We start from the raw sequence: 15,365 nt of genomic DNA, 5'->3' as shown, positions 1-15,365 counted from the left end.
CAGTACAACATGGAGTTCTTTCAGCTTTCCTCCTGCCTCTGGGGGACACCATTCTCTCCTACAGGAAAGATGACAGCTGATGCTAATGCTACTTTTTGGTTCAACTGTCTGATGATGTGGCTAACACTTTGTCTCCACAGATTATAAATTTGTCACCTCTGTGATCTAGTCAATCTCCAGTATCCTGCAGCCTGGAGATGCAATAATCTCAATTTCCAGCATGCAGGTCTCCCAGTGGTAGTGAGAAAATCATTGTCAAGGCAATGGAAAAAACAACACTAACTATCCTTTTTCTACTGCAATTATGAGAGCTTACATAAATAAGGAAATGTCACCCATGCTGACTTTAAAAGCCTGTCCAAGTAAAACCAAACATAAAAATAATAAATCATCAAATGCTCTCTGATAGAGTGGGAAAATTGTTTATCACTTTTTTAAACTTTAATTGCACTATAAATAAGGACTAAATTTGTGTCATTTGCCAGCTTTTGAATTGCCATTGAATTATCTTTCAAAAAACCCATCTAGCACAACAAGAAGAAAAATCAAGAAATCAAAAAAGGAAAATGTCAAAGAAGTTTGATTCAGTTGTTATTCAGGTATAGGATGATGCATCTCCCTGTGGCTTTCAGAAGTGAATCATTAAAACTGAACTAAAAAGATGAAGTAAACTCTCAGAGCAAACAATCCCTATGAAGGGTCTTAATGAAAGAGTCTGACGCAGACAAAAGCCAACTACAGAGCTCAAATTCTGCAACTTTTGTTAGACTGCCCTGTAATATAATTTGGTTTAGGTCCCTACACCAAATAACTTTTTTTGCATCATATTTCCTGCGTATCTAGTGACATCACAAGGTAAGAAGCAGCATTTGCTGTAAGCAGCCACAGCTTGTAAACAGATAGTCTTTTCAAGGGTAAAGGGTCAAGACAGTTTCAAAGGAGCAGCTAAACAGCAGCATTTAATCAAGCCGCATTTCCATTGTTCCGTAGAGTACTTGCACCTATTGATCCCAAGCTTGGCTGCCTCAATGACTCCTCCATACAAGGAACACAGGTGAAAGACAGAGGCAGAAAACAGGAAGGGTCACGAGAAGCAAAAGAAGTCTGGTAATAAGCAACTGGAGAGAAGTCAAAGGTCAATCAAGGCAGCTGATGTCTAAGCATAACTACAGCAGGAGACCTGACAACTTCATTGAAGCTGCAGTGTTTTTCTACATTCATTTGAAAGCTGCAAGGTTGGTTTTCAGTCTGTCTCAAAGCATCTTCTTGATTAACATACAGCACACAGGATTACTAGTTAAGCCACAATTTACTTTCTGCACACAGTCTAAGTACATTTACTTTCTGAAAACCTGTTTTAGGTTACATACTGGATGCTGAACAGTTTCACTTTCTTCTTTTAAAGAGCATACACACACATACAAAACATGAATATCAGACAATCCAAATATATTTTTTTTTCCTCCCTGTGATTTCCAAAATGATGAATGAAAATTTTGGTCTATGCTTGTTGCTAACTTACTCAGTATCCATTCCTGCTGACACACATTTTTGTCCAGAGAGGACAACTACTAAAAAAAAAAAACAACCCACTGGAGATCACACAGCTGTATGTACTGAAGTCCTTACTAATTTCAGAAACATGGATCCTGGATTCCACCATATGGAAAAAAAAAAAAAATAAATCTGTCATTGGTATGTTACTCAAAGAGACCACAAAAGTTTTAAACAACCCAAATACTTCCACTCACTCTCAGCCAAACTTTGATGCCTCTGCAGTTTGTCTGTTAAATTTTGGAACTAGTGTAGATCCCACTGCAGTAGTTTCTGAAGAGTTCACGTTATTTCATACACTTATCTTCTTTCCAGGCCTGTGAAAGGGTAAATTCAGCATTTGTCAACCAGTCTTTCAACTGGTATTATCACATTTCATTTAAAAACTAGCATTCAGCGAGTTCCTCAAAATACACAAAGTCTGAGACAAAAGGGAAGAAAAAAAGCTCCAATTTTCCCAAAGCCCATGCTAACTTCTTAACCCATCACCTTTTCCTCTGTTACAGAGAAGACACGGTCCTTCTTTACATCAACATCACTTTCTCTTACTGGAGCTAAAAAGAGTAAAATCTACCTCAATTACCTTCTTAATTGCGATCCAAAATTCCAAGGTATAAAGAGGTTAGTCGTAAGAAAAAAAATTAACTTTTCCTTCAAAACAGAAAATAAAATATATAAAATCCTCCTGTTTGTTTCTCATTTAACATGCATACTATTTTAGGATTCCACTCTAAGATTCTTCATTGTTCTCATAGAAAAGAATAGTGTTATCACAGAATAGGACTCAATTGTCACAGTAGGCACTTATAATTTAAATTCCTATATAAATATCCACACAAAAATCCAGATTTCACTGTTGAGAGCTGAGTACCTTCACAGTGTAACTGCTCACTGTAGCTAGAAAAAAAACCCCAAAACCATACCTTTACACTGTTATGTCAAAACTGTGAGATCTAAGAAGGGGTTTGACAAAGGCAAAAAATGCTGAGGAATTATAGCTCAAGTCTGACTTGAAACCTGAAACTAATATGATTTGCTGTGAGTAAGAGGTTCTTTCTTTCAGTGCTGTGCAAAGATGGAAGAATATAACAACTCTAGAAATATAGTGACCCAATCTACAAATTATGGGTTGTAGGATGACCTCATAAAAATAGATTTTTATTGTGTTATTTCAATGATGCAAGGTTATAAGTTATTGATTCTTACAAGATATAATCAATTAACACTTTTCTGCTGTTTATCTCACGAACCAGAAGAATTTTGTATTTACTTTGGTACAAATTATTTATTGAACGTTTATTCTGTTTTCACTATGTCAATTTGTCATTACATGATGATTTAGCGAGAAGTTAAGATTTCAGAATTTGGCTGAGTAGCAAAACTATGAAAATACAATGATCATAAATAATTTTATCAAACTTTCCATTCCATTGTGTCTTTCTCCTAAACTTTACATTTTCCAATATGTGGTTGAACTTCCCCTAAGACAAATGGTACAATTTCACTGAGGAAAACAGCAAAATGGACATCAGAGTCTGTGTCGTACTAAAATCATTTTGTACTAATAAAATTTTTCCATTTAAAAAAGACATATTTTAGGAATGGTTTAACCAACCATATTTTTTCCTAGCAGTCAATAACTTCAATGCAGTTAAACACTACTTTAAATTAATCTATTGTTGACTTATTGATGATAAATTAGTTTGGTAGAAAATATACATCTATGAAAAATACAACAAAAACCAATTAAGCAATTAAGTGCAGCATATCATGCAAATATTAAAGACAATGTTATTATAACATGATACAAGTTCTATTCGGAGAGATAAGAACTACAATTCTATATAACTATAGTCCAGTTCTCTCAGGCACTTACTGGTTGGAAAAAGTGAAACATCCTCTCTTGAAATTCAAGTACTTTTTTTTTTTTTGGCCAAACTGTTTCTTTATGATATAACCACTTTTCTGGTTCCAGTTAAAAAGTAAAATAAAAAATGGCAATAGCATCATCAACGGGGAAAAATATTAAGCCCTTTTCAAAAAATTAATCAGGTGCAGATATTGAACTGTACTTTTTCATCCTTTGTCTCACTTTTCAAATGATAATTTCTTCCACAGTCACCATTAAATCTTGATCTATTCCAGCTCTCTGTATGGGTCATTGATTCTAGATGTACCATGGTTATTTTTAAATGTTTCCCTTTCGTAGAGAAAAAGAGGGCTGTCTAGAGCCAGATGGGTAACTTCACACTTCATTTATCAAACCAAATGCATTAGACTCCACCCTCTCTTTCCCACTATTGCTGTTAAATTTCCATATAATTTGGTAGCAATTTTCATTATCATACAGTGACCCTAAAAAGTCTATACAGGTTTGCATGGTTAGTCCAAAATTCACAGCTGTTCCCTTCACCGTCTATTTGCTACAGTAGAATCCAAGGTTCCCCTCACTTTATAAGGTGAACAGTGACCTTCTATAAGGAGAGGTCAAGAAGGGGTCAGTTCAAAGGGCTAGAGCAGCTCTTTAACAGCTATAACAACCTGTCCATCAGGCACTATCACGCAGCATAAACAAATCTGGGGCTTTAGAAACTCTGGACCATTTCTGTTAACACTCAGAAGACATTCACTGAGTCCTACCTGAAGTATTTTGGATCACTACCACTCAGAGAACAACTTGAATCCCTAAAAGACCTGCTCAGATAGTTGAGATACTGACATCTTTGCCTCAAAAGTACATGAAATGCTGAGCTGAAACACTAAGTATATGAAACACTAAGCACACTGCCACGTGTTTTGGACTGCGGAGCTGAAATAAAATCTCAAAGAGTCATTTCAGTTCATTAATATGCAGAAACACTGGTACAACTTTAAGCAGATAACACGAGAGCATGCTTTAACCATGTAGATACATATCAGAACAGTCCATATGCCTTTCTCTGAGAAAGGTTAAATTTCTAAAAGTTCAATCAATTTGTATTACCAGTTCTCAGCGTGTCATTTCAGGTGTTAATGACACAAATAAAGCACCAGAAAGAACAGAATGACTACAAAACTCTACAAAGACCAAATACAGAGTAAAGTTTTTTTCCAGCTGCCCTCCCTTCATTGACCTAAATTTCTTGAAGTTGTACTGTTCATAATCTGCTCTCTAATGCACAATGTAAGGTAATTAGAGTCATCTGTATTTAACTTCCACAGGAAAAAAATTCTATTATCTAATCTAGCTGATCCCCTGATAGCCTGTTGAAAGTAAAATACTGTAACCTATTGCCTGCCCTTTGACAAGTGCTAATTATTTCCTGTCCAAGCACATTTTTCTCATGTAATTCCAAAGTACACAATAGACTGATCTCTAAAACATGAGCAGCCCTGCTTGTACCACAGCGGACGTTTTATAACTTTCACCACCGTGTGCTCGATGGCTACCACAGCCAGTGTTTCATTCCAGACATGGAGCAGGAGCTTTGATGAAGTAAAGTGAGGTGTATGGTAACAGCCTGTTTATGCAGCTCATATGGATGAGACTCTCAGATAGGTCACTGGAATGGGAAACATCAAATAGAAAGAAAAAGGATTATGGATATTTAATACTCAAAGGACACTTTCTTTCAGAACTTTCAAGGCACAATGCTCTTGAAATTTTCTTTCAGGTGTTTAGTTTTAAGAAGGCCTGCACTTCATCTGCTTGTGCCTCTCCCCATCCCCCAAAATTGCAGAGCTGCTCTCTCAGGAACAAGGCTACAGCTCCAACTGCAGCCCTGGCTCCAGCCTTGGAGCACTCCAAGCAGCAAGCAGAGGCCAGAAACACAGAAACCCACCTGATCTTTAAATTACCCCCAGTTGCTATGATTTGTGATGACTTCATATATTAGGGAATTATTGTTAAACTAAAGGAACACTAAAATGATATTCCACTCATTAGAATCCTCCTGTTCTGGTTCACAACAAAGATGCACAGAATGTCCCAGAAAAGCCTTCAGTGATTTTCCCCTGTCTCCAATGTGGCCAAAATGTTTGCTTTATTTAGCAAGCAGTGACAGAAGGCAACCACCCCCCCAAAAAAACAACCCCTCGAACAACTAAAAACTCCTTAAATTCCTCAAAAAAAAGATAAAACCCACATGATAATATGCACAATATTTTACTCGGAGATCTTAACTGAGTAATACACAAATAAACATTCCATACTCATAAGAACACAAACTTATAAAATGCAGCCTCTAATTTGCAAAATGATCACATGTTATAATGTTTATATTTTATCTAAAGCTTATGAAATATTTCAAGTCCACTCACTGTAACTGTTTGGAACAGCAAAGACACTCAAGTGTCAGACCCAAAATCGACATATTGCTTTTAAAAAGTTATCTCAGAGTTTTCAAGAACTACAACAAACCACAAAAGAGCTCCCTTAAATGGAATATTTAGTGCAGGTAAAAAAAATAATGTCAATTAAGGGCTAAATCTCAAAAAAAAAATCTCATTTACAAATTCTGCATTAAAAATTACTTTTTACTAAAAACTGTATTTAATTATAAATAAGAACACCTGGTTTAAAAGAAAAGCTGTACATTTGGTAGAAAAATTTCATAGACTGATAGATACTTAATGTAAATCATAAACAAGAAAATAATAAGAGATTATGAAATGAGTATAAATCTAAAGCTTTTAGAACTAAACGTGGAAAAGGGTGACATCAACTCATTTAACAGTTAAAGAGAAGGACATAAGGTGGCATATGGTGGAAATTCTGTTTCTGTTCACCTGTTTCTGAACAAACCAAAAGTATGGTCTAGCTATAGCTTCTGAAATGCATTAAGGTTACATTCCAGTAAGAAACCTTTCCAAATAGAAACAAAACCGCCTTTTTAAAATTGTTGACCTGATCTATTACCATGGCAATGAGTTCTGTTAAGAACTACATATAATAAACCAGTCATAATATGAACTCCAGCAATACAGACACTCATGCCAATCTCACCCAACACAACCCAGTTAACACCAGTTGGATCCCACCACAGGAAAATGGCAGGACACGAAGAAAGCAGCCAAGCAGTGTGTCCATTAGCATAGCATGCCAGCAAAGAGCATTGCTCATATTGTCAGCAATATATGGAAAACCTCAGGGCACTTGAGGTGGCACCAATCCTCAAATATATATATGTTGCCTCAAGCTATTATCAATGGCCTCCATTATGTGAGCACAGTAAGGGAGCAGTCTACCCCACAAAGTAACTCTGAAATCAGAAGCAGAAACACTGACTATTCCATTCAAGGAATTACTATTTGAACAGTGAAAATTTTGAAAATTGTTTGAAAATGTCAACTTGCAAGGGGATTTATAGGAGTGTTTCCCACCTTACTGTCCATTCTTTACGCAGCCTCTGTCGCTCCTTAAGGACTAGCAGGAAGCAGCTGATGGTTTCATTCCTTTGTTCCTCAATTTGTTGTTCTTTTCTAACTTCAGAGAGGACCAGACTTGTCTTAAAGAGAGGAAACACATAAAAATTATAATCTAGAAATAGGAAACAATGTGTAAAATTAATAAAAAGCCCATAAGCAAATAAGGACAGTAAATCAATAGCTTTTTTTATTACAGTTCCACTGCTGACAAATCAATACAGTAAATGATGGTTAGAAATGGCCACCATATATTTGGTATTTAATCAATATACATGGCATATAAGGTAAACCTTAAAATCTCATTGCCTTAAGTATCACAACAAGAAATTGTGCATACTAGGCATCATTTTCTTGAGGCGTAGTTCCTTTCTCTTCTAAATATTATCTGGTATCAAATAATATTAGAAGTATTTTCTTCAATGCATTTGTTGGGGGATTTCCCTCTCCCCATTTGCTCTTTGGTAAAGCTGATGAAAATATCTGTTTTTACTGTATCTTCTGAAAGGAATTTCTGATGATGTCTCCATGTTCTCTTTATCATTAAATATTTCAGTTAAACAAGTAGAAAAATATTTTCACGCATAGAATGAATTAAAAACTGCTAAAAATATACATATCTGTAAATGCAATTGATTTAAGTCATCTGCACAGTATGATGACACACAGTCATCTGCAGACTGAAAGTTACTGGCCTTCCCAAATATTGTGTTGGCAGTTAACACTGGCGTAACAAAACTGCAGATCTTCCTATCATCCTTCATCCAGCCAGCAAGCTAACTCTAAATCCATCACTCCATCTTTGCCTTCACTAACTCACCCACTATTTTCTCCCTTTCTTTCTCCTACACTTCCCAATCTCTGCCAACTTGGGAAGGACATGGCACGTGTTGATGCTCACACTACTGACCAGCCAGATGTCCACCAGTGCACATGTGCTGACTTGATGTGCAGCAGAGTAACCATGGCAGAGTCAATGCAAGTGTCTCTTCCTTCAGTGAAGATATTAATATTGTCTTTTTCACCTTAACCAGCCACTGATATACACTTAACTATTTTTGCTATTCTAACCTTCAGTTACATGTTCTGCAAACATATCAAAGTATCTAAATGCTTTTGGGAAGGATGACAGAATAGACAGAATGCTTGCACAAACCTATTTTTTTCACAGTAAAGGAGGCAAAAAAAAAGAAGTTTCTAACCTGAGGAGTTGCATATGTGACTTTGAAAACACAACTTAAACATAACTAAGAGTTGCAATTCCTATTCCCAGTATAATCTCTCTTATAGGAACAATGTGACAAAAATACATGGCATATTGCCTCCTCCTCCAAATCACATACACTTTACATTCTGCCCTGACCAACTAAAATTCCTCTAGGGATCCTGTGAGAAAAATGACTGTTATTATCTTTAGTTTGTGAAAACAGGAAGATGTACCCTGGGTCTGAAAGTGGGGTTTTTTTTCCATAAGAGACAATAACATGCAGATTATACACTTCTTAAGGTACGTAGAGTAGCAGTAGCATTACTACCTCCATGGTTGTTCCATGAGACAAGCATGACAGGGTTCACAGAGACAGAAAATAATTTTATTGTACCAACATCTGATGACAAAGAGCAAAAAGCATCTTTCTCCCCACTTCCCAGTTCTATCAGTTGGCCTACCAGAAGGCATTAGCCCATCATATGGGACTTGCACATCAAAAAGAACATTTTCTTGTAAAAACTCAAAATGTTCAAAACTCTGTCTATACAGATCACATTCTTGACCCTGCTTTGACATTACAAAGCAAACAAAAAGCCAGAGAGCATTTTCAGATAAGGATTCCCTGACATGGGTTTCCCTTGCACTGACCTACAACATCTTTTCCACAAGCTCTAATATCCGCCAACTTCAACAATCCTGACCTTACAGCCTCACTTCCAGCAGCTGCACAGTTTAAAGCAGGATTTGATAGAGGACTTCAGCATGTGAAAACACACATGAGATGATGTACATTCTTTAATGAGTGTAAATTAACACTCCTTGTCATTCACAATAAATATACCTACTAAGGCTTTAACTTTTATATTTATCATGTACAAGCCTTGACACAGCACTACAGCTACAGTTTCTCTCTATTATAGGATGATCAGACCACAGCCTACCAAACTTCCCTTTCAGAATCCTTGGATGGCCACATTAATCACAACAGGACAGGGAAATCCACTGGTGACAGTGACGTGTCTACTTCTCTCCGAGACTGCAGTAAAGTCTCAAGTTTAAAGATGCTCTGCCTCACAAAGCTGAAAGAATAGTTATTTGCAGGCAACAAACATCAAAATCCCCAACACAAGTGATTCACAAAGTGCAGAGCATGGAGAACTGATAGTTCCTAAAGAATTTTTAGTTAAAATCTAACAAAGAAAGGATGTTATTAGATTGTTATCAGTCAGGGATGGGTGACCACTTCTCCAGGTAGTCACAATCCCATAATGCTATTGTATGAATTCTGTGGACCTGGTCAAATTGTAAATTTGGTTCTGAGTTCCATTACCTGAAGTCCCCTCCATCTACAGGAACATCATAACTCTGGAAACTGAACTTAATTTAATTTTTACTGAGAGAAACTATATTGCTCCAGCCTTCTGTTAACACCCTTCATTTATGTGGTGATGTGCATAGTTCAAGTCAAATGCATAGTTTGACACTGACATCATAAAAGCTTCTTTATTAAGCCCTGTGAGAACAGTTGCAGCTACCTGGAGGGTGAAATAGTATGATTAAGCAACATACAACAACAATACATAGCTATTCAACTGATTTACTTGTTTTCTAGGAGTGTTGAGGGCAGTGAGGTTACCTGGAATGTGAGTGCAGGGCTTGATGTGTAGCTTTTATAGAGGCATTTCTTAATAATTTGCTATTCTTATAATCTCAATAAAAATCTCAAATTGTAACAAATAAAGCAGCATTCTGGGTAAAATAATATTATAAAACATGTTCCTTTGAAAGGAACATGTTCCTTTCTTTTCCATGTAACTTGTTTGGGGATTTATTTTTAACAAGGGGATTTTATACCTTGACTGATAAAGGTCAAGGGTTCAAGAAACTCGGTCAAAGATGTTATCAGCTGGGAAAGCCATTTCCTCACATCAACACTGATAAAAATCCATCTGAAACCCGGCTGATACCACCCCTTCTCTAGAGAGCAGGAATGACCTTCTGAACATCACTACAGTTGCACATCCCATCAAAGAAAATCTGATCTTGTGTCTCAATTCTTTCAATGACAGATAATTGTCTGCAGAGGCCCCCTTTGCCCAATGCTGAGTGAAGCCTTCACATTTCTGAACTGGACTCAACACTGACTCAGTGTTTTTCAGCACACATGGGACTGCAGGACAGTAGAATAAATAAACAAGGCAACCAGCCCTACAGCCTGTCTTATCTCATCCTTGTGTTCACAGAGATTCTTGAGGGTGGTAATGTTTACAAACTGTTGAAACTTTCTTTCTTCTGCTTCCTGAGCTGGCAAAAACATATCCTGGACAACTTAAGCAACGAGATTATGCAAACTGCTTATCACTTGTGGGAAGCATCTCCTTGTTTCATTGTTCAGCATATCACTTTAATAAGCAGCATTGTTAATATTTTCAGTAAATCTTACTCAATTCTCCTTATAGATCTATTAACATATTTAAAGCCTTTCCTTGTAAATCCCAAATGGCATGGGTCTTAAAAACAAACACACAACCCACCTCTCAAAAAAGCCCAAAGGTATACAAACATATATCTTACATATATATATAAAGTGTGCCAATCCAGCCTTCTACATTAAACATAGTATCTAGGAAACTAAACTCTTTGACTTCCTCCTGGTACAGCAGCAGAACTAATCTAATGCTCTACTGACCTATCAGGCAGCAGCCATCAGAGTATCTTCTCTCATTATGTAAGAAAGGAAGGTACCAAGATTAGATTTTAAGAGACCAACACCCTATTCCCTCTCATTCCCACTGACAAAATATATCAGTTACATGGGACTGAATTGAAGCTGTTATAACCAAGCCTTTCTATTCACCCAGGAAATACACTCAAAATTAGGTACGTAAAAAATTTAAACTAGGTTTTTTAACAGGATTACAGTAATATTTTTTTCTTAGATACACAGCAAAAGAAACTCTGTTTTAACATCCATAGGCCACTACCCTGCTGAACTGTGTGTGTCCTGGGTGAACACTATGACATGCTTACACACATGCAAGTAAAAGCAACATCTAAACACTCCAAACCCCCACACTGGTACATTTTTGATCTTCTAAAGCTAGATTTTTCCTTCCTTCAATACAGACCTCTTGAGGAGCCAGACTTAAGGTTAAAAACACTGTATAGCTGGAGACATGAAGCCTAGTGTTCTGTCAAACAAATTAGCCTTCAGTCTGAACTAAAGTGGCACTTGGGACAGTTTGCCTCTTGGTTCTACTTTATTGGGTCAACAAATCAGATTTTTCACTCTTAGATTTAATTTACTCACCACCAGTTTAAAAAGGATAAGCTTCTGAATCTTTAGCAACCACTCCTACTTTAACATAGCAGTTATCTCTAAAAAATCAATAACTAATACAGAAAGGAAAAACATAAGAGTAAAATCTGTAAGCAGAGATGAAATGTTGTTCTGTATCTTCCCTGTTATTTTTGTCATTTTATTTTGCTTTCAGTGCAAAAAGTATCCTGATGAAATTCTACAAAACTAGAACATGGTGCCTTTTAAAGGGGTGGAGGAAAAGAAGTTGAAATCTATTAAGCCATGTTAATTTAACATGTTGTAATTCCTCCATAATAAAAAAGCTAGTAATTGCTTACAAAACACTGCTCATTTCTTCTTTACTTTTAAAATACAATCAAATGCACCCATTTTCATTGATATGATGGAAACAGCCAGTATGGTTTAAGTTATCACCCAGTAATTTGGGCACATTAAACCCAATTCTCTGCCTTTTGTTTGTTAATCCACTATGCCAGATATCACAGCTTCACTCAGCAACCAGCATGTTTTGGATGATATTGAAAAATGAGTCATGTTTGTCAAAGAAAAGTTTTTTTTTTTAAAAAAAAAAAAAGGTAAAGAGGAAAAAAGTGTTGTTTATAGAAGCCAGCTGCTCTGGCTTCGGCGCCAGCAGCTCCTCATCCTGCTATTTTACGCTCGCAACCCCCACTGCCCCCACTGGCACAGGTACAACTAAATGTTGACTTCAATGCTTCAGAGAGCACTCAACTGATTCTGTACATGATTAATTGCCAAAGACATGGCTGACCATATGGAACAGAGAAAGCATCAAGTAATTCATACTTCTGTATATGATCATTTGGCCCCTGTTGTTTTAATGTACAGGAAAGAGCTAGTATAGCACAGACCTGGTGTCTTGCCCTTGACAGCCCATTAAGAAATCTCAAAGCACCTAGTTGAAGTTATGCTGTTGGCTTTTCAATAGCAGCCTAATAAAACAGAAGCAAAGCTTTCCAACTAGTCTTAAATCTTTCACATACAGTACATTAACCACTGCTGCTAAAACAACTGGTTTCTTATGATAGGAAATGGGATTTGATTTCTAGCCTCTGCATACTTACTGAAAGCCTTTTTCTGACCTTTGGAGGGTTTACAAAATCATTGTTCCTTTTTCCTGCCATTTTCCCAGTTTCTTGCCATGGTGATCCTAATAGATTTGTTTAAGGTTCAGTACATTCTACTCTTACTAGCTGTTATATGCAAACTGTACAATGAAGGTAAGCCCATGGGAGCTGAAAGGAAAGAAATTATTATTAACTATTTTCTTTCTGGGAGTCAGAGAAGTCACTAAAACATCTAAAACATAATTTACTTTTAAGGAGCCTATAAAACAAAACAAAAAATTCCTCAAAAGAAGCAATATACTAGTGTGTGCTTTCTCGTATCAGACTGGAGACGAATCATCAAATTTCATTTGAAAAGGAAGAGACAATTTATTTTACATCTGTAGTATTCTCAAGGATTTCTGACACAGACCTCAAGTAAAGAAAAGAGTGCAGACTTGGAATAGATGTCAGTATCATTAACTGCTTTATATTAGTTTTATCTACCGTTAGCATCTTTCCAGTCATACACAGTCAAAGAAAAACATTTAAATAATGTTTCCCTGTCAAAGCTCTTAAGATGACAGTGCTAAAAAGTTAATCCCCATCCTCACAGATCTTCTGGCAGTTTTGACATATGTTGGCAAGGATGTATTTGCTGGCACCTTCCATTAGAAAATATTTACACAGAGTTTTCTTGTCTGAGGATTTTCTAGTTCACTAAATGATCCTCATGGTCTGAAGGGCCTTATGTGGGATATTGTAATCATTGGACATTCATCAGTGGTAATTTCCCAAGGCTGCTGAAAATTCAGCTAACACTATTAATACTCCAACAAAACACATGAATAATCCACAAGCCAACATGAAACTCCCTACTGTTCTGGTTATTGATTGAGAACTTCCAACACAAAACCAGGTTTTAAAGTCAAATATTATGTCTATTTTAAATAAAATATAAAGGAATAGAAAATTTTATGAAAGACGTGTAATTTTTGTAGGGTAAAAGGAATGAAAATTCAAGTTGCTGATGCGAAACCATTGCCACAAAGAACATACATTCTCTCCTAGTATTATATTCAATGGTGCACATCAAAACTAAACAAGTACATAACCCAATTATAAAGCAGAATGCTTAAAGTCAGACATATGTTTAAGCTCTATATACAAGTCTACATGCATTAAAATGTTGGCAGCACTGCCTCCCTTTGAGGTATTCACTGCTGACAGCAAAGGATGAATACCTGACTTGATAGATGAGTAGTTTGACCTAGAAAAACCTACAGTGAGTAGATCACTTGGACTTTTTCAGAGAAACTGTAGTCTTGTCTGCACTAGAAAGTTGTACCATTTATCTATACCTGTGGAGCTAAAGCAGTACATTTTCTAGTTTTATGAGTTTAAAGGTCATAAATTAAACCAGGTAGAGTTGACTTGGAAATAACCATTACTTTATGCCTATATAAGTGTATTTCTACTTGGGTCTTGAACCATATATTTAGGGAAAAGGAATCCAAACAGAAGTAATGACCAAGTAATTTTTGGTTACTCTGGCATGCCACAACTGAATGAATTTTCAATTTAGAGAAAAAAATAATCCTTTTTACTGGATGATCCACTGTAGTTATGATGGGTGTCTGTAAGATATTCAATACATACTTACAAAGTAAAAAAATGTATAAAGATCAACACTTTCTAAGTATTTTTGCTGCACTAACTGGTTTGGCAATGTTCTAAAGGTGAAGTATAACCCATCTTATCATGAAAGAGCAACCAAACCACTCAAGATATTTGGAATAAGAGTGGCTTAGCATCTTCAGATGTATGGGTGAGTGAAAGGTTACCCTTCAGCCACATTCTCCCAGAGCATGGCCCCTCCACCTCTGAATCATCAATAGCACAAAGAATGAGGCAGGCCTACCATGCATAGTGGATTATATGAAGTGTAAAACATTGTGGGGAAAAAGCTTTTGAAAGAAGTCAGGAAAAAGAAATCACGCTTGCAAGAAGATCCAGCTGACAGGCCAGTCCCTAACAAGTGAATATGTTTGAAAACATTGTGAATGCAAGAAAAGAACATGCCTTTTGTTTCCAAACCTACAGTGTGTCTTTACCCCAACTGTTGCCTGCATGGCTGAACATATGTTTTCTGAGCAAGAACTGAAGCAGAAAGTGTTCTTTGTTATAATTCACTCCTTTGTGTACACCTCCCTTTTTCCATTTTGGTCACATGCAAACAGTAGTTACGCTGAACACTTAAGTTCTGAAGGACTGCACAGCAGTGTATGCTTCAGTGATTATTTACTATTGCTGAAATCAGTTGAGCTAAGATGCACTACAAGACTCACTTGGCTAATCTGCACTCTGGACAGCTTATATTTTGCAATGCTGAATCACGCCAAGTACAACCTGCACATGCTCGCTCGGCCAGCAGTCTGAATTTCATCATCAGCAAATATGTGCAGTTCTCATAAGCACTGAAGAACCACACAACAAATGGTTTAATGCATTCAAAAGAACTCAAAAGAGTACCCCATAATTTTCTTAGCATCTCAAAACTAACATCATCATCTATGAATAATTTAGGGTGGGGTAGAGAGGAGAGGAAAAAAATTATGGACTTCGAAGCCAGAAGTAGGCAATCCCACCTCACAAACACTGAAATGAAGTTCAAATTAAATACTCAAATAATTTTACTAATTCTAATGAAATAATTCTACACATAAGCAAGGCATTGCTTTGACTCATCTAATTTATACTGAAACCCTAATGCACTAAGCTACACACAAGCTCCTCTTAAAATATTTACAGA

At 36.5% G+C, this 15,365-nt stretch overlaps 1 protein-coding gene across 1 annotated transcript in view; it reads right to left on the bottom strand.

The window, feature by feature from the left end:
* FTO (FTO alpha-ketoglutarate dependent dioxygenase) overlaps positions 1-15,365 on the bottom strand; it is a 195,318-nt gene that overhangs the window by 121,033 nt on the left and 58,920 nt on the right. The window contains exon 8 of the mRNA XM_018085057.3: positions 6,916-7,040. Within this exon, the coding sequence (XP_017940546.2) occupies positions 6,916-7,040 (125 nt within the window). The remainder of the gene's footprint in view (positions 1-6,915; positions 7,041-15,365) is intronic.

Source organism: Manacus vitellinus, unplaced genomic scaffold (assembly GCF_001715985.3).
Source record: "Manacus vitellinus isolate BGI_N305 unplaced genomic scaffold, ASM171598v3 scaffold_10_pilon, whole genome shotgun sequence".
Lineage (NCBI taxonomy): Eukaryota > Metazoa > Chordata > Aves > Passeriformes > Pipridae > Manacus > Manacus vitellinus.
Note: the sequence above shows the minus strand (reverse complement) of the source record. Positions and strands in the feature narration are given on the sequence as shown.